The sequence below is a fragment of the Mustela nigripes genome, chromosome 1 (genome assembly GCF_022355385.1).
Source record: "Mustela nigripes isolate SB6536 chromosome 1, MUSNIG.SB6536, whole genome shotgun sequence".
Taxonomy (NCBI): Eukaryota; Metazoa; Chordata; class Mammalia; order Carnivora; family Mustelidae; genus Mustela; species Mustela nigripes.
In genome coordinates this window covers 198,464,983-198,491,712 of record NC_081557.1, presented here as the reverse complement: position 1 = coordinate 198,491,712, position 26,730 = coordinate 198,464,983, and the positions used below count along the sequence as shown (strand labels likewise).

Sequence of the window (26,730 nt, the reverse complement as noted above, 5' to 3'; positions counted from 1 at the left end):
AAAGAAATAAGTGCTGCCAATTGTAAATTTTAGGATACCATCAATTGTAAGGTACATCCTGATTTCAGAGATGTTAAAGTGTGAAAAAAGTACATCTTAGAATTAATGAAATATGGTATCATGCAATTATGAGTCTTCCTGAAATTCCTATTTACTGGGAATTGCACATTAAAATATCAGGTTTATAAAAATGGAGGTGAGTTGTGGTTGTAGAAGTCCATATATATGCTAAGTAAGGTCTCTAAACTCTTTACTGTCTTTTAACAGAGGGTGTTTAAGTGAAAAATCATTTAACTGTATTGTTTAAAAGTATACAAAGTAATTATAAGGTGTTAAATTATGAAGAGTATAGAAGATGAAAAAGTGTTTTAATATGACACATTACTTCTTCAATCAATAGAGTTTTATCATAATTGTTACTTTTTAATCAGATTTTGTGATCCAAGAAGAAAATGAAATGAAGCTTCTGCTTTCTAAACTATAATTTTAAAACAGGATCCTTTAAGGACTCTTAAAAATAGCCATTGATTTTTAGTGCACTTGAATATATGTTTTACAGATTGTCATGTGAAGGAAAAAAATAGTGGCCAAAAGTAAAAAACTACCTTGTCAGTTAATAAAACAGAAACGAAAAGGAATGATTTTAAATGGTGTTTGTATGCTATAAGAATCATGTTTTATATATGAGGAGAGATAAGTATATCTAGAGAACAGATCAACTAAGGGTGTTTGCTCTTGGAAACTAGTAGCACTCATTCCTTTGTGCTCAGACTTTTAGTTTTTATTTTTATTTGTTTTTTAAAGGATTTTATTTATTTATTTAAGAGAGATAGAGAGAGGAAGCACTCGCCCTCTAGCAGGAGGAAGGGCAAAGGGAAAGGGGGAAAGAAAATCTCAATCTCATGACCCTGAAATCACAACTTGAGCCAAAATCAACAGACTGAGCCGCCCAGTTGCCCCAGACTTTTTAGTTTTTAAAACACTAGTTAGCTTCTAATTTCACTAATAACAATGTGTCTATGTAATTTTTATTCATTTTTTTAAAAGATTTTATTTATTTGACACAGAGAGAGAGAGAAAGCAGGAGGAGGGGCCTGCAGAGGGAGAGGGAGAAGCAGGCTCCCTGCTGAGCAGAGAGCCCAAAGTGGGACTCCATCCCAGGACACTGGAGATCATGACTTGAGCCAAAGGCAGAGGCTTAACCAACTGAGCCACCCACGCAGCTCTCGCTGAAGGTTCTTAAATGTAGGAATGCTTTAAAACACATTTCTAGGTAAATTATCCATCCATTCATCCTCTGCCAGCTCTTAACCAAGGGCTGCAGCATGTCAGGCTCAGAGCCCAGTGTCTTAGGGTAAACAAGACCCTCTCTTTCCTCTCACCAGGCTTTCAGCTATGTGGAGAAATGAACAATTAAACATGTTATTATAATCAAATGTGATGAGCGTTATGATAGGATTAATGAAAAGTTTAGGGAGTATACAGCTGGGGAATGCCTAGGAGGGCAGAGAATGCCTGCCTGAGGAAGTAGCATTTGAACAGATTTGAAGGGTTTGAAGTAATTAGTCAAGCAGAGTACGGCATGGTAGGAAGTCTGGAGGAAGGAGAACATGGCCTATTTGAGTTGTAGAAGGGAATTCAGTATGGCTGGAATATGGATTATGGAAAGGAAAGGGGATTAAAATGAAGTTAAAGAGGTAAAGTCTTATTGCTGAGGACTTTATAAGGTTTGTACGTGTTTGGCCTTATCTAAAGGGCAATGGGAAGCCTTTAAGAGTTTTTAATGAAGTCTGTTTCTTACACAAATTTAGTTGTTTCCCAAATAGTATTGTAAAGAATTTTTTTTTTTTAAAGATTTTATTTATTTATCAGAGAGAGAGAGGGGGAGAGAGCGAGCACAGGCAGACAGAATGACAGGCAGAGGCAGAGGGAGAAGCAGGCTCCCGCCGAGCAAGGAGCCTGATGTGGGACTCGATCCCAGCATGCTGGGATCATGACCTGAGCCGAAGGCAGCTGCTTAACCAACTGAGCCACCCAGGCATCCCAACCAAATAGTATTGTAAATGAAAACTAAAACAAGCAAAGCGTTACCTAAAATAAAGTCTGAACTCCTTAGCTTCTCATTCAGAGCTAGTTAACTTCCACTAAATTGTCTGCTTGTGTAGGTCTGAGTTATAGGTATGCTCATTGCCCAAATTAAGCTAAAAATTATAGAGATTAAGTTAGTTGCATGGCTAGCCTTTCTTTTTAGAATTCAAAGCTGGGTGCCTTGGTATAATTCTGTTTCAGAAGAAGTCATTGTTCCTTACGTATTGTCGATGCCTACTTGCAAACTGGGAAAGAGGCCTACGAGTTTTCTTAGGTTCATGAAAGGGCATCATTTAAATGAGGTCAAGAACATTTTCAACACAGCTATTAACTTTTGTAGAGTTTTTCCATATTTTTGTGTCATGGGCCTCTTTGATCATATGGTGAATTCAGCCTGTGGGTCTTCTCACAACAATTTTTTTTAAATATAGAAAATACAGTATTTAGGATTATAGAGGAACCCAATACATTGAAACATAGCTTTTAGACTATTTTTAATTGTGATGTATTAATGCATATGCTTCTTTAATAATGCATTAAACAATGAGAGCTAGTGGCAGATTTAACTTATGCCTATAATTTCATAGTAGTGATGACCATAAATTATATTTTGAGGTATCTGTAGCAACTATAATATGAACATATTGATGTTTCTCCTGGTTATGATATCATAGATGTTGCTGAAACTACTGTGATTTCTGCCTTTATTTAAAATTAAAGTGCTTAACTTCAATTAGAATCTAAAAAACAGTTTTTCTAGGTCTCATCCATATATTATTTTAGGTGTCATCCACCTTTTTCTCATACTTCCCTACTCTATATTCTTCCCTATTGCTATTCTTTTTTTCCTAATAACTCATTGAAGGCATCTGAAAGCCATTTTATTTAAATAATTTATTTTTTTTTTAAAGATTTTATTTATTTAACAGACAGAGATCATAAGTAAGCAGAGAGCAGACAAAGAGGAGGAAGCAGGCTCCCTGCTGAGCCAAGAGCCTGATGTGGGGCTCTATCCCAGGGTCCTGGGATCTCGACTGGAGCTGAAGGCAGAGGCTTTAACCCACTGAGCCACAGGGCGCCCCCTAAAAGCCATTTTAAATGTTGCTAATTGAATACACTTTCATGATTCCTGCTAAGGAAAAAAAAAAGGCCCTCGACTATGTAGTGGTAATTTTTTATGTCCCTTAATTGATTGACCTAATTTCCTTTATCCTGAGACACTTTGATATTTGAACATTTAGTATATTTCTTTAAAGCCTCATTTAATATTTAATGACCTGTTTGTGTTTTGAGATCCCTCTATTTCCATGACAAAGATTTCTGTGGCCAGTGGTTCTCAAACTTGAACATACATCAGTATTTTCTGGAGCACTTGTTAAAATACAGGTTGCTAGCCGTACCTCCAGAACTTCTGACCCAATGGATCTGGGATGGGACTTGAAAATTTACATTTTTAGCAAGTCCACAGGTGATGCTATTGGCACAAGGATCACTTTGAGAACCATTGTCTAGACTATTAGGAATGACAGCACTGAAAGAGAGCTTCTGCCATCATGAAAACCCAGTTAATACAGTAGCTTCTTGTGATACTGAGTTATACTCATCACAGAATATTGTTATTGGGGGTGAAAAGATACTAAAATTTTTTTAGGTTTATATTAGATGATGTGCCAGATTACTATTAATTAATTCATCAATAAATATTCATTGAGCATTTATTATATGCCAAGCAGTATTTTAGGCGTGGGCTAGAGGGGTAGAAGAGACAGGCAATGTACGTGCATTCATGGTGCTTCGAATATAGCAGAGGAAGCATATAAACTTGCCATGTTGTAAAATTGCTCTGTCACAAATCAGATCACATAAATTAACACCTCCTGAAATTGTTCTTTAAAGTTAATATTTGCTGTTAAGCTAAGACCATTTCTTTTCAAACATTTGAAGCAGCAGATAAATTCTCCCCCTTCCTCCTTCATATGACAGTTATTACGTACACTTGAGACACTGGTAAGCATAACATTTATCATGTACAAAGTACTTGTTATATACAAACAGTGTCATGGCTCCTAGGAATAAGTGATTCAAAGTTGAATAAAACATGGGGCTTGGCCTCAAAGAAGCTTACCAACTAAATTGAGAAAAACAAGCATTCAAGGATATAATACTATGGAGTAGAGAGGGTTGGGGAAAGGTGAGGAAAGACAAAGAATCGCCAAGTGTAGTAGCTAATTTAAAGTTCCAGATTGTATTATTGCTATGTGGTGGGTCATTTTAAATTTCATCATAAGGGCATAGTTGACAGTTAAGGCCTCTGGGTTTAGGGGCAGAGGAGCAAGTCAAATAGAATTAAGCATTTCTAAATGTCATCATTTTAATTTTTTTATGTACAAAAAATTTTTATGTACAAAAAAAGTCGAGACAGTGCAAAAAACGCAACCTATTTACAGCACTTAATTACCCCTTGGGGGGTGGGATTAGGAAATGAGATAGGATGATTGTTATTTTTAAAATTTTTTATGTTTCTGTAATTTTTTTTTCATTGAGTATATACATTAAGGAAGAAGGAATACAACCCATTTCAACTCTTTCATATAGGCATTATTAAGATAGAATGAAGTTTTTATAACAGATAACCCTTATTCTCCTACTTTAAGGTTACTGTTTGATTGTAATTGGATGTTTGATTTCTTTTCACTTTGTTTTTTAAAGGTAGGTTTATTTATTTATTTATTTGGAAGTGAGAGAGAGGGAGAGCTGGAGCGATTGGCGGCGGGAGGCAGAGGGAGTGAATCTTTTAAGCAGACTTCCTGATGAGTGAGGAACCACATGCAGGGTTCGATCTCACTACCCATGAAATCATGACCTGAGCTGAAACCGAGACTCAGTTGCCTAACCAACTGAGCAACCCAGTGCCCTTCTTTTCACTTTGTAAATTAGCCAAGATACTATGCTCCTTGACTGAACAATTTTAAAATTTAACAGAAAATATTTTTCATATATTTTATATTAGAGGGTGGTAATAATAAGTAGTTATTCTCCAGAATAACTTATTTATTGTTTTATTATTTTTTATTACCTATTTTTAAGAATATATTTGAACAAAATGAATTCTTTGTTAGCCAGAACTTGGGAGACATTTTCTTATTACTAGATGACCTTGCAAAAGATCAGTCTAGAAAGTTTTACATCAAAAAGAAAGGAGTTATGTCTCTAACTTGTTAGCAAAAAGGTACTTCTTATTGTACATGACATTTGACAAGACTTTTAGGAAAATCTAAATCCTTTTTCTTCTATAACACCTTTTTTATGCTACTTAATTCTCAGAAAATAAATATTTAGAATACTAAGTTAGAATGAAAAAATTCTTTTCAAGCAGAAATCAAAGATTTTGTCCAAGAGGAAAAAGAAATCGAAAGTTGCTGATTTCTTGGGGCGCCTGAATGGCTAAGTGGGTTAAAGCCTCTGCCTTCAGCTCCGGTCATGATCCCAGAATCCTGGGATCGAGCCCTGCATCGGGCTCTCTGCTTGCCTGATTCCTGCTCTCTCTCTGCCTGCCTCTCTGGCTACTTGTGATCTCTGTCTGTCAAATAAATTAATTAATTAAAAAAAAAAAGAAAGGTGCTGATTTCTTTTTGACATTTGCTTTCTTGAACAAACTTGAAAATCTTTTTTTTCCCCCTTCTTCTCTAGAGACATTTTTCTACAGTTAACATCTATTTGGACTTACAGTATGAAGTTTTAGCTATTTAGTTTGAAAAAAAAATGAGGTGAGCAGAATCACATTTGTTTTAAATTTCTTGCTACCACTACATGTCTGTTTAGGAGGCTTTCAGAAGTGCCAGTTATCTACTTGAGACAAGAAGACACCAATTATTTTGTCTGGGTTTCATCTGCAGTCCTATATTCTGGGAGGAGAAGCCTCCACAAAAAAAAGAAAGACTTTTGGGAAACTTATCCTTGGGAATAAAAGTCAAGGGTAGAAGCCAGTGCATTCAGCTTGCATCTCACCAAGGGAGTCAGAAACTATAGACTTGAAACCCTACTTTAATTTTGTCACCTTCTGTTTTTCAATAGTAATTAATAGCAAGCACTTTAATAGAAAGACTCCCTGTGTACTTGTTTTGGGGGGCCCCAAGAAATGGGGGGTTAATGAGAGATGAGTTTAATTCTGCAGCTAGTCTTAGGAGAAACAGAATTCCAAAAGATAGAATGAATAGCTGAAAAAAGAAGAAAGCAGTCTGAAATCTTGTAGTTCATAAAGGAACGAAGTAAAAGAGCATGAGGAGCCACCCTGGCTTTGAGACCACTTGCAGAGTTACCGGAGACTGCCTGTGCTATGCAGAGACAGAGCCTGTGCTTTGTGTGTCTCTCGGGGGGCTAGAACAAGAAACTAGGTAAGGCCGTAACTGTAAAGGAGCTTGCCCTTTATTAGGTAAAATATGTAAGAAAACAACTTTTTATAACCCAAGGTTAAAAAAAAATCAATATTATGAGAATGAGGGGGAGAGAGCTCCTAGCTGTTGTAATGGAAATTTCATAATTTCGCTGAACCTGGGAGAATAAAATTTCATTTCAAAAGTGTTACAGAACAAAAAATTCAATGACACTTGTTAAAGCATGGTAAGGAAGACTTCATTCAAAGGGGAACTATTGTGATAGGGATAGAGACCATTGTGAGGGATTTTGCAGTGAGGGATAGAGAGTGGGCTCAGCTCAGAATACAGCATAAGCCAAGTGGGAATTTATAGTTAAACAGCAGGAAGGGGGTCAATGGATGGAAAATTACTAAGAGGAAATATCAGGAATGGAGGAGTGGAGGTTTTGGCCTAAACAGATTCTTGCTGAAGACAAGCCAGGGTGTTCACACATCACCTGGGGGAGGGGGAGGATGAGGAACACTATCAAATATTTAGAGTGATCAGATACAGAGGATGGGGGATGCTAAACGGACTTAGCAGAGTTCTTGCTAAAATGGGATTTTACAAGGAAATACACAGATGGACCTATGAGATGGTTTAGAAGCCTGACTAAAGTTTGGTAGACAAAGAATCTTTGTCCAGTAGCAAAGGATTTTCTGGTTGAGAAGTCATCATTTACACCTTTTTCTCCCTCAACTTCTAGTCCAATACCAAATCATGTCAGTTTTGCCTCCAAAATATATCTTGACTCTACCAATTTCTTTCTTCCTTCATTGTTACTAGCCTAGATCAATCTGTAGCTATTTTTTATTTTTGAGTCATTATCATGGCCATTGGCCTTCTAACTTCTTGTTTTCATTCTTGGCCTTTTCCCCTTTCACTCTAAGAAATCTATGCTTTAGATAGTAACCAAAGTGATTTTTAAAAAATATCTTTATAAATTTAATCATTACATTCCTTTCCCTAAACCCTTTCAGTGGGTTCTAATTGCACTTAGGATAATATTCAGAATTTTTTTTTTATATATTTTATTTATTTATTTGACAGAGAGAAATCACAAGTAGATGGAGAGGCAGGCAGAGAGAGAGAGAGAGGGAAGCAGGCTCTCCGCTGAGCAGAGAGCCCGATGCGGGACTCGATCCCAGGACTCTGAGATCATGACCTGAGCCGAAGGCAGCGGCTTAACCCACTGAGCCACCCAGGCACCCAATATTCAGAATTTTTAACATGGCCTTTAAGACACTAAATAATTTGGTTCCTCTTACTCATCGAGAAATAGTAACAATAGCAACAAAAACAAAACCCTAACATTTCAATTTTCTTTACTATATTGCCAGGAATAGTTCTTAGGGCTTCACATATTAATATATTTAATATTTTTAACAACCCTAGGATGAATAACTTTTCCAAGACTAGACAGCTATTTAAGTGTTGGAGCAAGGATTTAAATTTAAATGGTAGGGGTGCCTGGGTGGCTCAGGTCATGGTCTCAGGTCGATCTCATAGGATCGAGCCGCGCATCGGGCTCTCTGCTCGGTGGGAGCCAGCTTCCCCCATCTCTCTGCCTGCCTCTCTGCCTACTTGTGATTCCTATCTGTCAAATAAATAAATAAAATCTTTAAAAAAGAAAATAAAATAAATTCAGATGGTAAGTAGGGTTCCAGAGTCCAAACTCTGAAGCATTTTACTCTGATGAATTATATACCACCCCTCTCACCTCAGTATGCATGCGCGCACGCACACGCACACACACACACACACACACACACTGTTGTCTTTTTGCATTTCCATGAAATGAAATGCAAAATTTCCATGAACTGCATTTACCTTCATAGTGTGCTCACAATGTACTGTTTGCTTTCCAGTTTTTCAGTTTCTTACTTCTGGTCATCCTTTAGATCGCAGTTTAAATGTCACTTTCTCAGAGAGAGATTGCCTTTAGCTGATACTCGTCAATCTCAGTTAGGATTGTTCTGTTATTTTTTGTCATAGCCCCCCATTTTTCTTTTTTGGGTAGGACACAACTTGTGATATAGTAAACTCTCACGGTGAGGTAGTAAATAATTCCTAGAACCTCAGATCACATAAAATAGGGCATTATTGTGAGTTTAATAAAATGACCTGAGACAATGTGTATGGAGGAAAATGTGCCTTCCAGGATTCAGACTAAGACATATCAGTCTAAGGTCTGGGTGTGGTTTGGTGCCACCTGGTGGGTAGTTGTGTATTCCAGGGACGGTGGTTTGAGGATGGAGTGGAAGATGGGAACCAAGTATCACCAGTTAACTTACCTGAATTCATGCATTCATGATGTTCTGTTCTATTCTATTTATATTTATTAAATGTTTCCACATTATGATGCTTCATAAAACCAGAGACTTTATCCTTGGTACTTACTGGTATTGGTCGGAGCTAGGTACCAAATAAGTTTTCCATAAATTGTTGATTGAATGAGTGAGTGAATGAGAAGATGTCATGAGCCAGGAGAGAATGCCAGGAATTTTGTATTTCATTTAGAGATTAACAAGCAATATAGTTTAACTAGAGATTAGGCTTTGTAGAGGCATATGGTAGAGAGAGGCGGTAAGGCTATAAAGGGTGGAACCAGATTGTGGTGGCCCTTGAATAAAATAGTTAGGAACTGTGTGAAATGTGATTGGAGAAGATGAAAAGTGAAAAGGACATTTATTTTAAGCAACTGGAACATACTCAAATAATAGAAATAGAAGGAATAGCTTCCAAAATACTAAGTTGGGGGTAGGGAATAAACTAAACTTGACAATCCAACAGAAGGCAACAAAGGAGAAAAAATGGAAATACAAATCATAAATCAAGATAGTAGAAATAAGTCCAAAACACCAGAAATTATATTAAAATAATCTGTTGTGATCTTAACATGAGTATGTGTTATTTTTAACAGATACATGAAACAAAATGGTATAAAAAGGGTGTAGAGCAATATATTCATCTGAAAAATACTGACCAAAGGAAGCTGGGGTAATAACATAGAATTTAGGGTAAAAATTTTTAACTGGGACAGGGACTCTTTAAACTGCTAAAAGGAACAACCCAGAAAACATAATCATCATAAACTTATATGCATCTAACAACATAGCCTTGAAATATCACTTAAAACTTTTAAAATTACAAAGAGTAGTGGACATGCCTATAAAACAATGAGACTTTAACACACTTCTCCCAAAATTTAAAAATGAAATAGAGACAAAATTTAAAATGGGATCAAAGAATTGAACCTCAGGACTGACACACTTCATAAACTAGAGATTTATAGAATTGTGCCTAACCTAATAAAATACAGCCCTGTACAAATTTTTTCAGTTGCATATAGGTCAGCTCTTAACTGTGTGCTAGGTCATAGAGGAATCTCAACAATGTTCAGAAAATATGTATCAATCAAAATGTATCCTTTCATCATAATACAATAAAACTAGAAATCAGCAATGAGGTAAAAATCAAAATACTTTATATTGGCTCACCGATGGATAGAAGAGAAAATGAAAATTAAAAATATTTGCAACTAAGTAACTATGACAGCATTGCATATAAAAATTTGAGATTTGATTTAAGTAGAACCCACTGGAAAATTTAGTAGCTCTAAATGCATTTATTGGTAAATATGAAAGATATAATGAACACATGTTCATCTAGATGGTAATAAAGGACCAACAGAATAAACCCAAACTAAGTAGAAGAAATTATAAAGATAAAAAAGTAAATATTAATGAAATAGAAAAGAAAATAGATAATAAAAATCTTAAAATCTAAAAAATGGATGTAAAGGTGAATCAAAGAAAATGAGCCCTGTGAAGAACAAAAATAAGGCCAATAGATTAGAGTTTGAAAATCATAAGAAAATACTATGAACAACCTGTTGGCAAGGAATTTGAAAACCTATGAACACTTAAAATTATATATATGTATATGTAAGTATATATATAGTTGACTCAAAATAGAAATAGAAACATTCAAGTCAACTTTTGAGTTCTTTAAATTTACATATGCATTCCCTAATTCAAGTAAAATCCATCAGACCCAGGCTTATTAATAAAATTTCAAGGGATACATTCATAAGCCCCATTATGTACAAACTATAATGGAAACAGTGAAAAGGGAAAGCTTTCCACCTCATTTTATGAAGGTAGTAATCCTTAACTATAAAATGGACCCAGCATTAAAAAAATAAGTTTCTTGCAGAATTTATGTATGATCATAGCTACAAATATTCTAAATAAATAATAGTAAATCTAGCACTGATTAAAAAATACATAATGACTAAATACATACTAGGAAGGCAAAGAGGGCTATTAGAAAATCTTTAATAAAATTTGCCATATGAATAGATTAAAAGAGAAAACCTGTATAATCATCCCAGTAGATCAAAAAAAATTTGTTAAAATTCACTATCCTCTGAGACTTTTAATCTGGATTGGGACTTGATATGATGTCTATGTTAAAAATTTATGGCAACTGTCGTGATTAATAGGGAAATAGGATGCCAGCTGTCATCTTTACTAACAAGCATTATTTCTGGGGGTTCTAGCAAATGCAAGTAAGAAAAAGAAATAAAAGGCATGAAGATCAGAATGGAAGAAACCAAATTGGCATTTACAAATGGTTTAATTAACACATAAGTTTTAAGAATTTATATAGATTTTAAACCTGCTTAGAGGGTTCCATCACAGTTGCTCTATATAAGAATGATAATCAGAGAGTCATAAAAAAGGTGTGTGTTTGGGGCACCCGGGACAGGGGCACCTGGGTGGCTCAGTGGGTTAAAGCCTCTGCCTTTGGCTCAGGTCATAATCCCAGTGTCATGGGTTCGAGCCCCATGTTGGACTCTCTGCTCAACAGGGGCCTGTTTCCTCTCCCCAACACCTGCCTGCCTCTCTGCCTACTTGTGATCCCTGTCAAATAAATAAAATCTTAAAAAAAAAAAGGTGTGTGTTTGCGTGCACACACACAATGGAATATTACTCAGCCATAAAAACAGAATGAAATCTTACTATTTGTGACAACATGAATGGACCCAGAGGGTATAATATGCTAAGTGAAATTAAACAAAGAAAGACAAATATATGGATTCACTTTTAAATGTGGAATCTAAAAAACAAAACAAAACAAAACAAAACAAATAAACAAAAACCAGAAACTGATCTATAAATACAGAGAAAAAAGTGTTGGTTGCCAGAGGAGAGAGCTTTGGGGGATGGGCAAAGTAGGTGAAGAAGACCAAAAGGTAGAATTTTCCAGTTATAAAATAAAAGAATTCATGAGGATAATAAGTACAGCACAGGGAATACAGTCAATAATATTGTAAAAATATTATCTGGTGACAAATGATAACAACGCTTATCCTGGTGAGCACTGAGCAACATACAGAATTGTTGAGTTACTATGTTTTACACCGAAGACTAATATAACATTGTGTGTCAGCAATACTTCAGTAATAAAAATTTTAAAATAAAAAATAGCAATGAGACAAAAAAGATCCCATTCATAATAGTAAAAAAAAATACATAAATAGGTATTTAGGAATAAGTCTAACAATAATATGCAATACCTTTATGAAAATAATAATTTAACTTTGTTGAGGGGCATAAATACGTGAAGGGATATAAAACTTACTGAAGAGGAAATAGACCCAAACCATTTGATTTCTTTAATCTTTAACCCACAAAGAACATGGAAAGATGGACAAGGTAAAGCTGTTAATTCTTCTTCAATTAATCTATAAATTCAGTACAATTTCAGTCAAAAGGTCAAGAGAACTTGTTTCTGGAGGAATCTGATAAACTCTTAAAGATCCAAAAATAGTCTAGACAATTCTGCAAAAGAACAAAGTATATGGTGTTTGCCCTCCTACTTATAAGGAACAATTCTGTGGCCCTAGAAAAATTTTAAATGTGTTACTGACCCGCAGACAGTTTATTAGGGTAGAATAGAGACCTCAGGGACAGAATAAGCATGTATTTATACCTGGTTAATAATAGACATAGATTTATAAGTCAGTGGGAAAGGACAGATTATTTAATAAATTTTATTAAGCTAGTTGGCTTTTTATACAGAGAAAGGCTTAGATCCCTATTTCACACCCTCTTACATATTTTTTCAATCAATTTATCCCTTTCTATCCTATTTATAAACAGTCACATCTCCCTTGCTCATAAGCATCAACTTTAATTTGATTGATGCATATTTTTTACATATTGTGTATATGCTATTCTATATATTTGAGATTCATATAAATGGTATTATGTATCTTACTGTTTCTATTATTTTATTAAGTACTGCTCTTAATAGCCACGCATGTGCTTTGTATATATGTAATATGCTGCTACGAATTGCTGCACAATGCTCCGTGATAGATATCCATCACATTTTACCTTTATACTTGCCCAATAATGGATACCCATCACTCATTACTTGTGTCAGCTATTGATGCATAACAATCCCCCCAAATTTATTGGCTTGAAACAAGAACTAATTACTGGTTTTCCTGAGACTATGGATTAGCTATGTGGTTCTGCTGAGATGGGCTGGGCTTACTTCCCTATTTGTGGTCATCTGTGGATCAACTGGGAGCTTACTCGTCTTGGAGGACCTCATCTGATATAACTCAAACTTCCTCTCCTTTCCGGTTATCTTACATCTTTTTCTTTTCTTATAATGTTGGTCAAGAACTCCAGTATGATGAAGAGTAGTGATACTAATTGGCATCCCTATTTTGTTCCTAATCTCGAAGGGAAGTATCTTAAGTTTCAACTTCAAGTTTAACGTTTACTGTAGGTTTTAGTATATAAAAACGTCCCATCTCTGCCTTTGGTTTTATTTTTGTGTTAAGTTCTACTTAAGAATGGAGTCTTATTAGGTGCTTTTTCTGCATTTTTGGTAGGTCATAAGTTTTCTTCTTTAGTCTGTTAATACGGCCAGTTGATTGATGGATTCTCAGATGTTGAACTATCCTTGCATTTAAAAATACCTGTTGCTCATCATTTTGCTTTGTTTTCCTTTAAGTTTAGGAACTTTAATAAGAAATACGGAGAGGAGGCTTTGGCTTACATTTAATTTCTTTACTACTTATTACTTATTTTTTCTTCTATAATTTACACAACTTCTTTATGCATTTCATCCACATTTAAACTTAATTAAGATATAATTGTTCATAATACTGATTTACTGTTTTTGTATCTATTGTGTCTGTGGTTATTTCTCCACTTTTGTTTCATATTTGTACTTTATTTTCTTGATAACTCTTGCTCAAGTCTATTTTATCAATCTTTTCAAAATCATCTTTTAGTTTTGTAAATCTGCACTATTTTTAAAAATTATTCTTCTCAGGGCACTTGGGTGGCTTGGTTGGTTAAGCATCCAATTCTTGATGATCTCAGAGTTGTGAGATCAGGCCCTGCCTTGGCCTCTGTGCTGGGTGTGGAGCCTGCTTAAGATTCTCTCTCTCCCTACCACCACCACCACCACTGCCCCTCTCCTGCTCTCTCTTTAAAAACAAATTATTGTTCTCTATGTCATTTTTCCTATTCTCCCATCCAAGTACTAACCAGGCCCGACCCTGCTTAGCTTCCGAGATCAGACGAGATCGGGCTTATTCAGGGTGGTATGGCCGTAGACTCATTTTTCCTATTCTTTATTATTTCTTTCCTTCTATTTCTTTGGTTTTGTTCTGTTGATTTGTCCATCTTTATGATTGAATGCTTAGCTTGTTAATTTTGAAACTTTTCCATCTCCTGACCTCTAAGTTCTGTTTTAGCTGTGTCATACCTATCTGATATATTATATTTTAATTGTAATTCATTTTTAAATATTTAATTCCTTTATGATTTCCTTTTTATTCCAGGGACTATTTAACATACATTGTAAGGTGAAACACATATTAATTTGACTACATCAATACCTAAAATTTTTGTAAGACAAATGATACGATAAACCAAATTAAAAGTCAAACAGCAGGCTAGCAGAAGATATTTGCAACACATGTCTGAATTATTATCTAGAATATGTTAACATTTGACATATGAATAAGACAAAAAGTATCATAGAAAAATGACAGAGGATATGACTAATTTATAAGGGAAATATTAATAGCCAGTAAGTATATGAAAAAGTATCTTATTAAGTATATGCAAATTAATTCAAGAATGATAGTTTTCTTGTCACCCAACAGACGGCAGAAATTTTAAAGTCTCATTATATCTTGTACTGACAAGAATTTGAGAAAAGTGGATACTCTTAACATATCACTGGTGGAATTTTGGACTTGCATAGCTACTTTGGAGAGAGTAACATTTAAATTAAAAATGCACTTATATAATTTTTATTATATAAAAATTCTATTTGTATGTCAAAATTTCTATTACTATTTCTATAATAGTAATTTCTATTGTAGTAAAATTTCTATACTGTGGAAACACTCTAGCATACAGGTTTAAGAAAACATGGAGAGGAATTTTTTTGCAGCATTGTTCATGAAAGTAAAAGTGGAAATACATTTATTTGTCAATCAGTAGGTAATTTTATGAATAAAATGAGGTAAATTGATGCACTGGAATAATGTGTATCATCTAAAAAGCATATCTATGTTTATTTATACCAATATGGATAGCATGTAAATTTTGGATGAAAAAAAAGAAAATTTTAGAATGGCATATATAGAATAATGTCATTTATGTACCCAAAGCATGCAAAAATAATAGTATATATATTATTCTGGGATACACACACACACACACACACACACCTGTAAATATATGCATACACAAAAACATAAAAATGTAAAAAATTGAAAGAATATGCATAAAACCTAAGATAGTGGTTTCTTTGGAGAGATGGAATGGTATGTGAAACTGGGGCTAGTAAGATGTTATCTTCCCCTGTAATGTGTTATTTCTTAGGGCGGAAAAAACACCTTTAGGCATAAATAACAAAATGTTAACAGTTGTTGGTTCTGGGTGTGGGAAGGTGACTATTTTTTACATTATTTTTTATAGTTTCATGTATGTTTTAAATCCCCCTCAAAATTGTATATATTATATATAATATAAATAATATAATATATTATATATAATAATATGTAATATAATAAATTGTATAATAGGATGGTCAGTCAGTTGAGCCTCTGGCTCAGGTCATATTCTGGGATCAAGTCCCTGCATTGGGCTCTCTGCTCAGTGGGAAGCCTGCTTCTCCCTCTATAACCCTGTGCCCCCCCCCATGCTCTCTCTTGCACGCTCTCTCTCTCTCTCTCTCAAATGGATGGATAAAAATCTTTAAAAAAATTGTGTAATAGATGAGTTCTTAAACTAGGATCATAGGTGACTCAGATTTGTAGCCTGGGATGATGGTAATGCTCTTGGTAGAGAAAACAAAGGAGATTTTTGTAGATAAAAGAACTTTAGGTACCAGTGGGTTAGCCAAGATGTTTGTAATATAATTGGAAATTAGAACCTAGATCTAAAAAAATAATAAGTCAAGCCTGGAGGTACTGATTTTTGAATCAGTACAGAAACCCGGGTAGTGAATGGATAGTAAATTCTATTCTTGAGAGAGTGAAGAATGAAGAGAGAAGGTGGTTAAAGATCATACTATGGGAGAACACCACATTTAAGGGGTGTGTGGAAGTGGATGACATCAACTGAAGAGAAACAAATAGGAAAAAAAACCAAAGCCAGACAGTTTATTCTCATGAAAATCAAATGAAGGGAAATATTTCAGTAAGGGCTGGTTAATAATGTCATTTGTTAAGAGAAGTCGAGTCAGGTGAAGACTAAGAGGAGGCAGATGGGTTTGGCAATTAAATGCTCAATTAATGTTGACCTCTGAGGAACTTTTTGGTGAGAAGAGTGCAGAAGCTATACTGTAAGAGGGGAAGAAATTAGTTAATCTGAATATTCCTTTAGGGATCAATCAAAATAGAATTTGACTTAAAGTGGTAACATAGTTGAGAACTCCACCACTGTAAATTTTTCATAAACATGCTAAATGTGAATCATATATTAGCTCTTGTAAAGGTTCACAAGAATTGAAAAAAAATTTCCAGAGTAGTCAAGATACTATATATTCTCTAATGAGAATAAAGAACCAAAGCCCTTGAAATCACTTGTCATAAATGTTATCTAAAATATAGATATCGTTAACTAATATTTAAACTCATTTTGCTGGATATCATGTACATATGGGTGCTTAATAAATGCTGTTTGGAAAGAGTTGTTTGTGTAATACCCATAAGAAAAGACTAGCTACAGTATCAGTTGACAGTCTTCTAGGAATGGCTGCTAAGAATCAGAAGCAATGTGTCACCTAGTGTAAACCAGAGTGAAGAGTCAACAAGCTCAAGGAGAGTCTGGCCCAGGAATAACTTAATAAGTAAAATGCAGAAAACACGAATGTAAACCATACCATCAGTTTTTTTTTTTTTTTAAGATTTTATTTATTTATTTATCTTTTAGAAAGAGAAAGAGGAAGAGTATGAGGGGATGCGGGGAAGGGAGAGAGAATCTGAAGCTGTGCAGAGTGAAGAGCTTGACTTGGGGTCCCCTCGACTTGGGGCTTGATCTCATTACTGGGAGATCATGACCTGGCCCAAAACCAGGAGTTGGATGTTTAACCGACTGACCTGCCTAGGCGCCCCCAAACTGCCAGTCTTAAAAATCATACATATTGAGTCCTTACTCACTGTAGAGTTTTTGTAATCCATAAATGCATATGCCAGGGTAACTCATGATAAAATAACTTATAAGAGTCATGGATCTCTTTGAGAATCTAAAATAAGCCATGGTCCTTCTCTTTAGAAAAATGCAGAGTACTAACAAAATTTTGCCTTTGTGAACCCCTCATTAAAAATCTATGATGTATGAAGGCTTTTATGCATATAAGTAATTTTAACTTTCCTGGGTGGTAGTCCAAAAACATATTATATAGCCACTATTCCCTAATTTCATGTATAATCAATTTTATGCATCATACTGTCTCTAAGAATTTCACCCTTAGTGGGAGTTCTGTGTGCATTAGGAAGGCTTAATTTTTTTTCTTTTGTTACATAACTTACTGCTACCAGGTATAAAAATAGATGGCTATGACAGAAACTTGCTCAAATTAAGTGTTAGATAATTATTTGTTGAATAAATGAATGAATATGTGACTGGGGGGTTCAAACACCTTCATTTTATTATTTTATTTTATTTAAGACTTTATTTATTTGTCAGCGATTCAGAGAGAGAGAGGGAACACAAGCAGGTGGAGTGGGGGAGGGAAAAGCAGGCTTCCTGCTGAACGGGGGACCTGATGTGGGGCTCTATCCCAGGGCTCTGGGATCATGACCTGAGCCGAAGGTAGACGCTTAATGACTGAGCCACCCAGGCACTCCCAAATATCTTCATTCTAATAATAGTTTATAAAATCTGACTATTAAATAAAACAAGTCAGTAGTATAAAAAATTGTAAATAGATAATAAAATAGTAGCAGAAAACATGTGAAATAATTCATCTTTTCTCTGTGAATCTGTAGTTTCTACTTCTACCTCTATTGTCTATCTTCCAAGGCTGATGAATGAAGATTTACTTAATGGTCCTAAGTCACTTGATTTCCAGTTTGTCCTTGATAGGCATGCTTTTTGTTCCTTCCTTCCTTCCTTCCTTCCTCCCCTTCTCCTTCCTTCCTTCTTTCCTCTCTTCCCCTCTTCCTTCCTTTCTTTCTTCGGCCTATTTTTCTTATAGCTTAGTTTTCTTGACTTTTTTCTCCTAAGCATGTCCAACACATCACAACCCAGCTCTGAATTTAGTTACTAGTTCAATTGTATCAGAAAAGTTTAGACCATTTGGCCTTCTCTTATTGTTCTCCCACCCTTCACTGCTCGAATTTTTTTTTTCATTTTTTTTCCTTAATTTGTCAGAAAGACATTAACCATTGCTTTAGCTTTTGATGTAAAAAAAGCAATCATTTTGCAACTTATAGTTTATAAATACAGTAGTGGTAAAATGGATTTAACTTTTCATCTGTTTTATAATTTCTAAGTTTTATAGAAGTTTATTTTATAGAATTTTTTACCTTGAAATCTTAAGATACTGTATGACCAAATTATTTAATTTCTTGGGGCCTTGGTTTCCTCATGTGTATAATGTGAGGGCACTGGACTAAATTGGTGATTCTCAAATAACTTGCACATTGGTAGAGAGAGCTGTTCTTACTAAAATAGGAAACTGGCATCCTTCTCCTGAATTGTAGGAAGATAACATTAATGCATGGAATGTCTACTTCCTTAGATTCCAGCCCAATTTTTTAAAAACTTTAAAGACCGTGTCTTTTGTTTTTATTAGCATCTACTAGAGCACACAATTATATATTTGGTTTTTAAAATGTAATATATCTAATTTATGGTAGCCAGGAAGACAGATCATGATATTCAGGTTCTTTATTTTTTGAAAAACTCTAGGTGATGTGGTCTCTAGGTTCCTTTCCAATCTGTAATATTTTATAATTAGTATAATCTATTTTATAATTATTACATAATTATATAATATTTTATAATCTCGTATAATACACGAGATAAATGGAAAGCATAAATGAAACCATCTGGGTAATCTAAAAATAAAAACATTTGCAACTTATATGGTATTGGAAACAATATCTCTCAAGAATGTTTTCCGTTTTGGTTACTGTGGAACCATAAAATTATTAAAAAAGCCAAGGGTATCTATTTTTTGTTGTATTAGACTTTAATGATAATGATTATATTATAGACTCATTTTCAAAAAGGAGAGCTTGGAGGATGAAAGAGTTGATGCCCAGACTATAAAGAATTTTATAGTCAGGATACTGTACTGGATACTATATTATCAGGATACTATAGTTAAAAGTTAAAGTCCTTTATAAACTTTATCCTTTTTTAAAATCTGAGCTCTGAAATGTGACAAGTTGAGAGTTTAAATGCCTTCTGTGTTCCTTCTTTCTTTTGCTGATTAACAGATTGCCCCAGATTTAGCAGCTTACAACAGCAGCCATTTCTTATACTGTAGTTTTTATAGTTAAGGATTGAAGAGTAGCTTACTTGCTGGTTCTAGCTCAAGGTCTTTTGTGAGGCTGTAGCCCTCTGAAGGCTTGATTCGGGCTGGAGGATCGGTCTTCTACTGGACAGACACAAGACTGTTGGCAAGATGCCATTGTTTCTTGCCTCAAGGGCCTCTCCACAGTTACTTGAGTGTACTCATGACATGGCAGTTGGCTTCCTCAGAGAGTGACCCAAAAGGAAGAGATCAAGCAGACAGTTTCTGAAGTCTTGCACCTTCACTCTTGTTTGGAGTCTTTTAAGTCCAGCTCACACTAGGGAGAAGGGTCTTGGGTTCCATGTCTTGAAGGGAGGAATATAAAAGAATTTTCAGGGTTACCTGGGTGGCTCAGTCAGTTAAGCATCTGAATCTCGATTTCGACTCAGGTCATGATCTCAGGGATGTGAGATGGACCCTGGTATTGGTCTGTGCGCTGAGTGTAGAGCCTTCCTCAGTTTCTCTCTCCCCCTCTCCCTCTGCCCTCTCCTGCTCATGTGTACTCTCTTAAAAAAAAAAAAAAAAGGATTTTCAGACAAGAAAATGGATGTAAATGGAGAATAAATGGATATAAATGGAGAATGGAGATAAAAAGGCTTTGTTACTTTGGTGCTTGGCTAGTGGTGGAGGTAATGACTCTGGAGTCAGTGCTTGGGTTCAAATCCTGGACGTGCCTCTCATTAACTTTATGACCTTGGTCAAGGAAACTTAGATTCTACATCTATAAAATGAGTGCAGTAATAATATATAATTCATAGGAACGCAGAGAGGAATATGTGAAAAAAAGTGAACATAAAGCAGTTAGCATAGGAGCTGTTATTTCAGTAAGAGTTACCTATTTATCTTTTTCCCCCTGCTATGATATAGCAATAACTTTGATGTAGGAGATATCTTTCTGTAATGTTACTAGCAGAATATGAATTTACTCTTATATGCCGTAATATGATTTGTCTACCTCCTACCCTATCTATTCTTACTGTTTTTTATTCTACTTACTAATACCTGCTTAATCTTGAAGACTTGAGAAGTGCAGATGAGTATGTGTGAAATGTGTATGTATACACATGTATATAGTGTATACATACATTCACATGTACTACAGGGCTTGAGTCATATTAGGGGAAGAAATAGATATTTAAATAGATATTTAAATCTTAGCACATTTATATTTTTACTATTTTACTGTGTTGTTTAAATTTTTTCGAATGCATTTTTAATGGAACAATCCACTGAATGTTTTATTTCCTCAGGCTAGGCCCAGGAAATGAAACTCCTGGGTCAGAATGTATGAACCTCTTTTAGACTCTTTATATATAATGCCACACTGCTTTCCTGGAAGTTTGTACCAACTTATATTTCCAGCAGCAGCTTGCCACTTCCAATATACTTCTTTTGGTTTCTAAGAAGTATTGGTGGCTGAAATCATAGTTTCAGTGGCAAGGCAAAATTGCATTAAAGCCCAGGGAATTGTGTTTTTACGAGAACTTTAAATATATAGGAATATTTTCCAGTCTTTCTGAATTGATTTGTACACACACACACACACAATGAAGTATTAGGTAGGAATAGATAGTTTCTCTTTTCTTGGAACTTAAAATATAAGGCTGAGGTAAATACATATAATTAAGATGTACAAATAATAAAATACATACTGTTGACTTAAGATATATCTCAAGAAGCAAATTATAAGGTAAAAGTTACACATCAGATCAGGCTGCAAAAGACTTGCATATTGAGAATGCCTTCTTGAGCCAAGTTAACCTGTTGCCTCCAGAAAAAAATAAGCTGCTTTTCCATTTTAAATACAGGAAAATCTACTGATTGATAGGAGTAGAAACTCAGGTTTATTATCAATTTCGGTGATCTGCCTAAAGCCAGGAGTAACTGCTATATTCTGTATCACATCCCACCTGTAAACTGTCTCAGGTTAAGATGCTGCCCATCAATGGATGACCCTTTTTTAAAATTGACCATAGATTTTAAAAGCTACCAATCATATAGTTCTGTCTAGTAGGTGAAAGTTCACCTAATGCAAGAAAGATCCTTATTGATTTCAAGAGGAGTTGTATTTTGGAAATGGCATATAAGTTCTTTTGGGGAGGGTGGAGATCATGGTGGCAGGGCTAGGAGAAAGCTTCAGGAGAATAAATGAGTATTTAGAAGAAAGGAAAAGAAAAGTCATGGGCTGTATATATGTATTCTGAAACTGCACTGACACACTGGGCAAACTTGTAAAATTGTACATTAGTATTACCACTGGAAATTTTTTTCACTTCAAGATTATCAGCACAGTTCATTCCATTCAGATCATAAGTATTATACCTTAAATTTGTAACTGCCGAATCTTTTCTGGTGTTTATTTAGCAAATACTTATTGAGCACTTACTCTGTAGAAAGCACTGTTTTATGTAAATTATGTGTCGAAAGAACTTTAGGGCAACGTTTTATTTCAAACCTCTTTTGGACCAGGGAAGCATTTTTTTTGTTTGTTTGTTTTAGAAGATTCATCCGAGTCATCTTATTGGTTTGATTTTCTGTGTCAATAAATTTATAGTCACTAAATGGCAATTTATCCCTCCTCGATTGTATTTTAACATGTACGTATTTATAATAGGATTAGTTTCTGTGAAAAAGATTTTAAAAGGGAGATGACATAAATGAATGTTTGTTTCCAAACGAACAAAATAGGAATGAAAGGGTACATGAGTTTCATGACTAGCAAATGGGGGAAGGATAATCTACCAGAGGCTGGCATGTTGTTTACTAATAAATACCTGTTTAGTGTGCTCTTTAACAGTTCTGTAGTGGGGAAAAAGACGAAGTCGGCCTCTGAAAGTAGTTGGAAACTCCTTACTTTCCAAGTAAAGCTTTTAGCATATTTTGTAGGCATGCCTCTTTTTTTGTTGTTATTGGTATTCCTGTTTTAAAGTGCAGCTTTTCAAGTGGACGGGTTACATGTTGCATAAGCTTCGAAACGGCCAAAACAAGTTAAATAGCCACCTTTATTTACAGCTGTGGGACTAGGTATTAGATCTCTTCCAGGAAGAAAATTTGATTAATGGCTCTTTTCCAAAGTGGGGACAATTGCAGACTTTTCTTCCGCAGAGCGTGAAATGTGCCTCTTCCTGCCGAGGGCCCTTGTCCTAGCCGCGGCTCCCGGGGCGGTTTCCAGCCTCAGGTGTCTCCCCCGCCGTGGGCCGCGGCCGCTCTCCGGGGCGGGCGTCCGGGACTTCCTGTCTGGGCGCGGGGCGGAAGGATCGCGTTGCCAGCCGAGGCGGCCGCCGCCACCGCCGCCGCCGCCGCCCCTGCCGTTAGGTGGTGGGGTTTCTCAGCCCCGCGGCGGGAGGCGGGCCGGCCTCGGCTTCCTGTCGGAGGACGCGCAAGGATCCGGGCGTCTGAGTGTGTGCGAGTGCGTGAGTGTGTGTCGGTCGCACGGCGTGTATCTCCGGCCGCGGGTTCCGCCTCCTCCCCTGCCGCCGCTGCTCACGGTGTAAGTCAATGTGAAGCAGCAGCTCCAGCCCCGGGATAAACATGGCGACGTCTCTGCATGAGGGACCCACGAACCAGCTGGATCTGCTCATCCGGGCTGGTAAGGACGGGGGAACTTTTCTTCTGTGCATCGGTGCAGCAGGAGAGGGGGTGCACAGAAGGCGGGGTGTCTCCCCTGTGGCGGTCAGTGCAGGGGGTTCAGTGTCCACCTCAGTCACTGGGGCGGCCGGGGGAAAGGGGGGTAGTGAATGAAGTAATGGAGGCGACGAATCAGGAAGTGATCACCTTGGAGAGTAACCTGCCTCGAATCTGGCGCTGTCGCTTCAGGGTGTGTTCGGCGAGCGGCGGCGGCAGCTGCCGGGCGGAGCGCTGGCAGCCGGTGCTGGAGAGCCGAGCCGCAGTTAAGTTGGGGACTCGGGGGCGGACGAGTTGTGCGCTTCACCCCAGTTGCTGAGGAACCAGGAAGTGAGTGAGGCTGTTGTCTCTCGGCTGCGCCTGCCACGCTGTCTGGCCGGAGAGGCCGCTGCTGCCCGCGGTCGGGGGCGGCGGGCTTCTCCGGTGAACGCTCGCCACCCCCGCTCGGCTCTCCTTTCAGACTTGGTTCACAGATCCACGACTTCCGCGTGGACGAGGCAGCCCCGGGCCATGTCCGGTAGATCGATACCCGCCAAAAAAATGCTCTGCCCCTCCTCTTCACGTCCCCACCTTGTGCAGGCTCAGGAGTAACGGTTCTGGAAGGGGTCACTCAATAATGTGGAATGGCCCGGGAGGATGTTTCTCTCGGGGGCCCGCCTCCCTTTCCTCATTTAATGGGTGGCTGTGAAGAAGTAGATTTAATGCCCCTTCCCTCGTGGGTTGTTTTTTTAGGGGAAGAATGGGAAGGACACGGTATATATTTGGTACCCCTGACCTGGAGCCTGGGGGCATCAGAGAAGAACGTTTATTTTCGTAAACAGTGGGTGAATGTGAAGGAGTGGGGTGGGCGACAGGGAATCTTGGCCCTAGGGAAGTCTCAGCACGGAATTGCCCCCTTTTCCCCTCCCCCCCAAACCTCCCACCATAGCGGAAGCGCCTCGGAGAGGACAGAACGGTCGGGATTGACAGGCCCCTAGTTCCAATCTGCTCTCGGAGATGTTCCAAATAAGAACGTTGATTTCTGGGGGCGGGACTCTGGGCCAGCGCTGAGCCAATGAAGATTGGGCGGGAGTGAAGCTGACAATGTACGCATGGAATTGGAGGGAAGAGGAGTGTAAACACGGAAGTGGCCGCGGGGGTGGGGGATGTGCAGCGCCACTGCTGCAGCGGAAGGGCACGGACTTAAGTTACATAGAAAAAGCAGCTTTACTTAACAGACAGCGCAATGAGGACTCTTAGTCGCTGTAGCAGTGCTAGAATATTATTTACTTATAGCAGTAATAAGCATACATGTTCCCTTTCCCTGGGTTCTATTTCATACCGCCAACTGTGGGAACTGGGAGGTAGGAAATACCGAAGGGTAATGCTGTAAAAGATCTAAAAGTAGTTTGATTGGTGGAACTCTGATTCGGTTGATTGGGGAGAATCATGAACATAATGCGTATCGCTAAATTTAACAGGACTTTTAGTTGAAATAAAGTCTTGAATAATATAAGTATGTGTTGTCTGATACATGAATGACCAGACTTTTTTTTCTGTAAAATGTAATGTTACACGTTTCAAAAGTCCCAAAGAAAAATCACAGTTTACTGCATGGTGACTGAAACACATTTGACAGTTATTTTCTGATAAGAGCAAGAAGTTAAGTATTAGTAAATAAGAACTTGGTTCCTTTTGTGTATGTTCAGTCCATTAATAACACAGTATGAATTAAGGAACGGAATTTTTGGTCTTTTATTACTGGTGCTAACAATACCTGTAATTGTGTGGGTCGATGATATTTTTGTGAGTGTTGAACATTTGAAGAGTTTACAGTGATTGGAACATACCAAGAGAACCTTAGCATAGTCCCCGCAGTCAGAATTTTGCAAAATATTGTAAAGTTTAGAGGGCTAATTTGCCAATTGGAGGTATTTTTTTCATAAGCTTTTGGAATTAGCGAGGCTGAATGTGACATATAGGTATTTTGCTTGGAATGGAAACCTGTGGAGAGTCTACAGTTGGAAAATACAAGTTTTAGCTCCCTTTGATAAAAGTTTTTTTTTTTTTTTTAAGTTAAATGTTGTTTTCTGGTCCTAATGCATTTCTTTAGTATTTACAAATCTTAACAATTGAAGTTTCCTTTATGATTATAATGTTACGTAAAGAATATATTTTACCTGTAATTGTCTCCAAATTACTTCCTCAATAATTTTCATGTAATTTGAAGCTCTCTTACAAGTCCTATTTTAGAGGGAAACTTGAGACAGGTTTGCTGATTTACCCAAAGATTACTCAGTGAGAAGTTGGGAAGGAAAGGTGGCCCACAAGATGAGGAATCATGGATCCAAGTTAATAAAAATTTAGATTGCTGCCAATTTCCAGTGATGTTAGAAGAGTAATGTGTGTGAAGTTTTTATTTGTAAAATAGAATACCTTTTTATTCCTCTGAGAGAATTATATGTTAGACATAATTCTTCCTCACAAAGATTTTACAGTCTAATTGAGACAGATGTAAATATACTTAATATATAAATGTTAATGTAACTACAGTGATTGCTATAATGGGTTGATGACTAGTGTATAATGACTGATATTAATGAAAACTTCTAGAGGAGATCAGCTTTTAGTCAAATATTGTCAGCATAAGTGTTTCTAAGTGATTTTAAAGCACTTAATAGTACACTACTATATTGTTATATGTTAAGGTACTAGGTGATATACTTTTGCTTTTATTTTCTCCCTTTTGAGGCTTAACTATCAACTGTAGTTAACCAACTTCAGCTATCAGCTTCAGCTTTAGTTATCAGCATTTTTGCTGTCAGAGGAGTCTTAAGAATGAAATGAAATAAATAAGCTTGTTTATTAAAAATCACTTATTTGAACACACAAAGTGTTTTTGTGAAGACTTGACATATGTTGTAAAACTTTCACTTATAATGCTATTTATGAGAAAGAATTTTGACCCTGAAGTCAGGAGATGAGGATCTGCATCTCGCTGTCACTAAACTAGCTCTGTCCTAGTGACTTTACTTCTTTAAGGTTTCATTTTTTTGTAAGAGGACAAGATTGACTAGGTGATCTCTAATAACTAAGATTATAACTAGTTCAAATAGTTAATGGAAAGTGAAGGCTTTTTTTTTTCTTCTTGGGTTTTTTTTTTGTTTTTTTTTAAACAATGCAATGTGTAAATAAATATTTGAATTGGGAGGTTAGTATGTGCTAGCCAATGTTTGTGCCAAAATGGAATTTGAGGCCAGGTCTATATGTTGAATGACATTATGAAATAGTTTAGGATCTTCATATATGAAGATATATATATATGTCTGTGTGTGTGTGTGTATATATATATATATATATATATATATATAAAAAACACTAATCTTACATATATAGTGAATTGTAGGAAAAACAAATGTCTAGTTTGTAGGAACAGTGAATGTTACTTTCTTCATTGTGATCTAGATTTTCTGGAAGATTTTCAATTTAAAATATTCTGCCTTCTTCTCAAGTATACTTTCCTTGACTTGTTTCTTCCTTTTTTGAG

At 36.5% G+C, this 26,730-nt stretch overlaps 1 protein-coding gene across 7 annotated transcripts in view; it reads left to right on the top strand.

Moving 5' to 3' along the window:
* The window catches only part of ELF2 (E74 like ETS transcription factor 2), a 101,826-nt gene that overhangs the window by 56,569 nt on the left and 18,527 nt on the right, over positions 1–26,730 (top strand). For 2 of the 7 annotated variants that reach the window (XM_059378484.1, XM_059378475.1), the window contains exon 1: positions 22,817–23,169. The exons of the other annotated variants lie outside the window; for them this stretch is intronic. In XM_059378484.1, coding sequence (XP_059234467.1) covers positions 23,112–23,169 — 58 coding nt within the window. In that variant the 5' untranslated portion in view covers positions 22,817–23,111. Of the gene's footprint in view, positions 1–22,816; positions 23,170–26,730 lie in introns of those variants that run through there. 7 annotated transcript variants of the gene reach the window in all.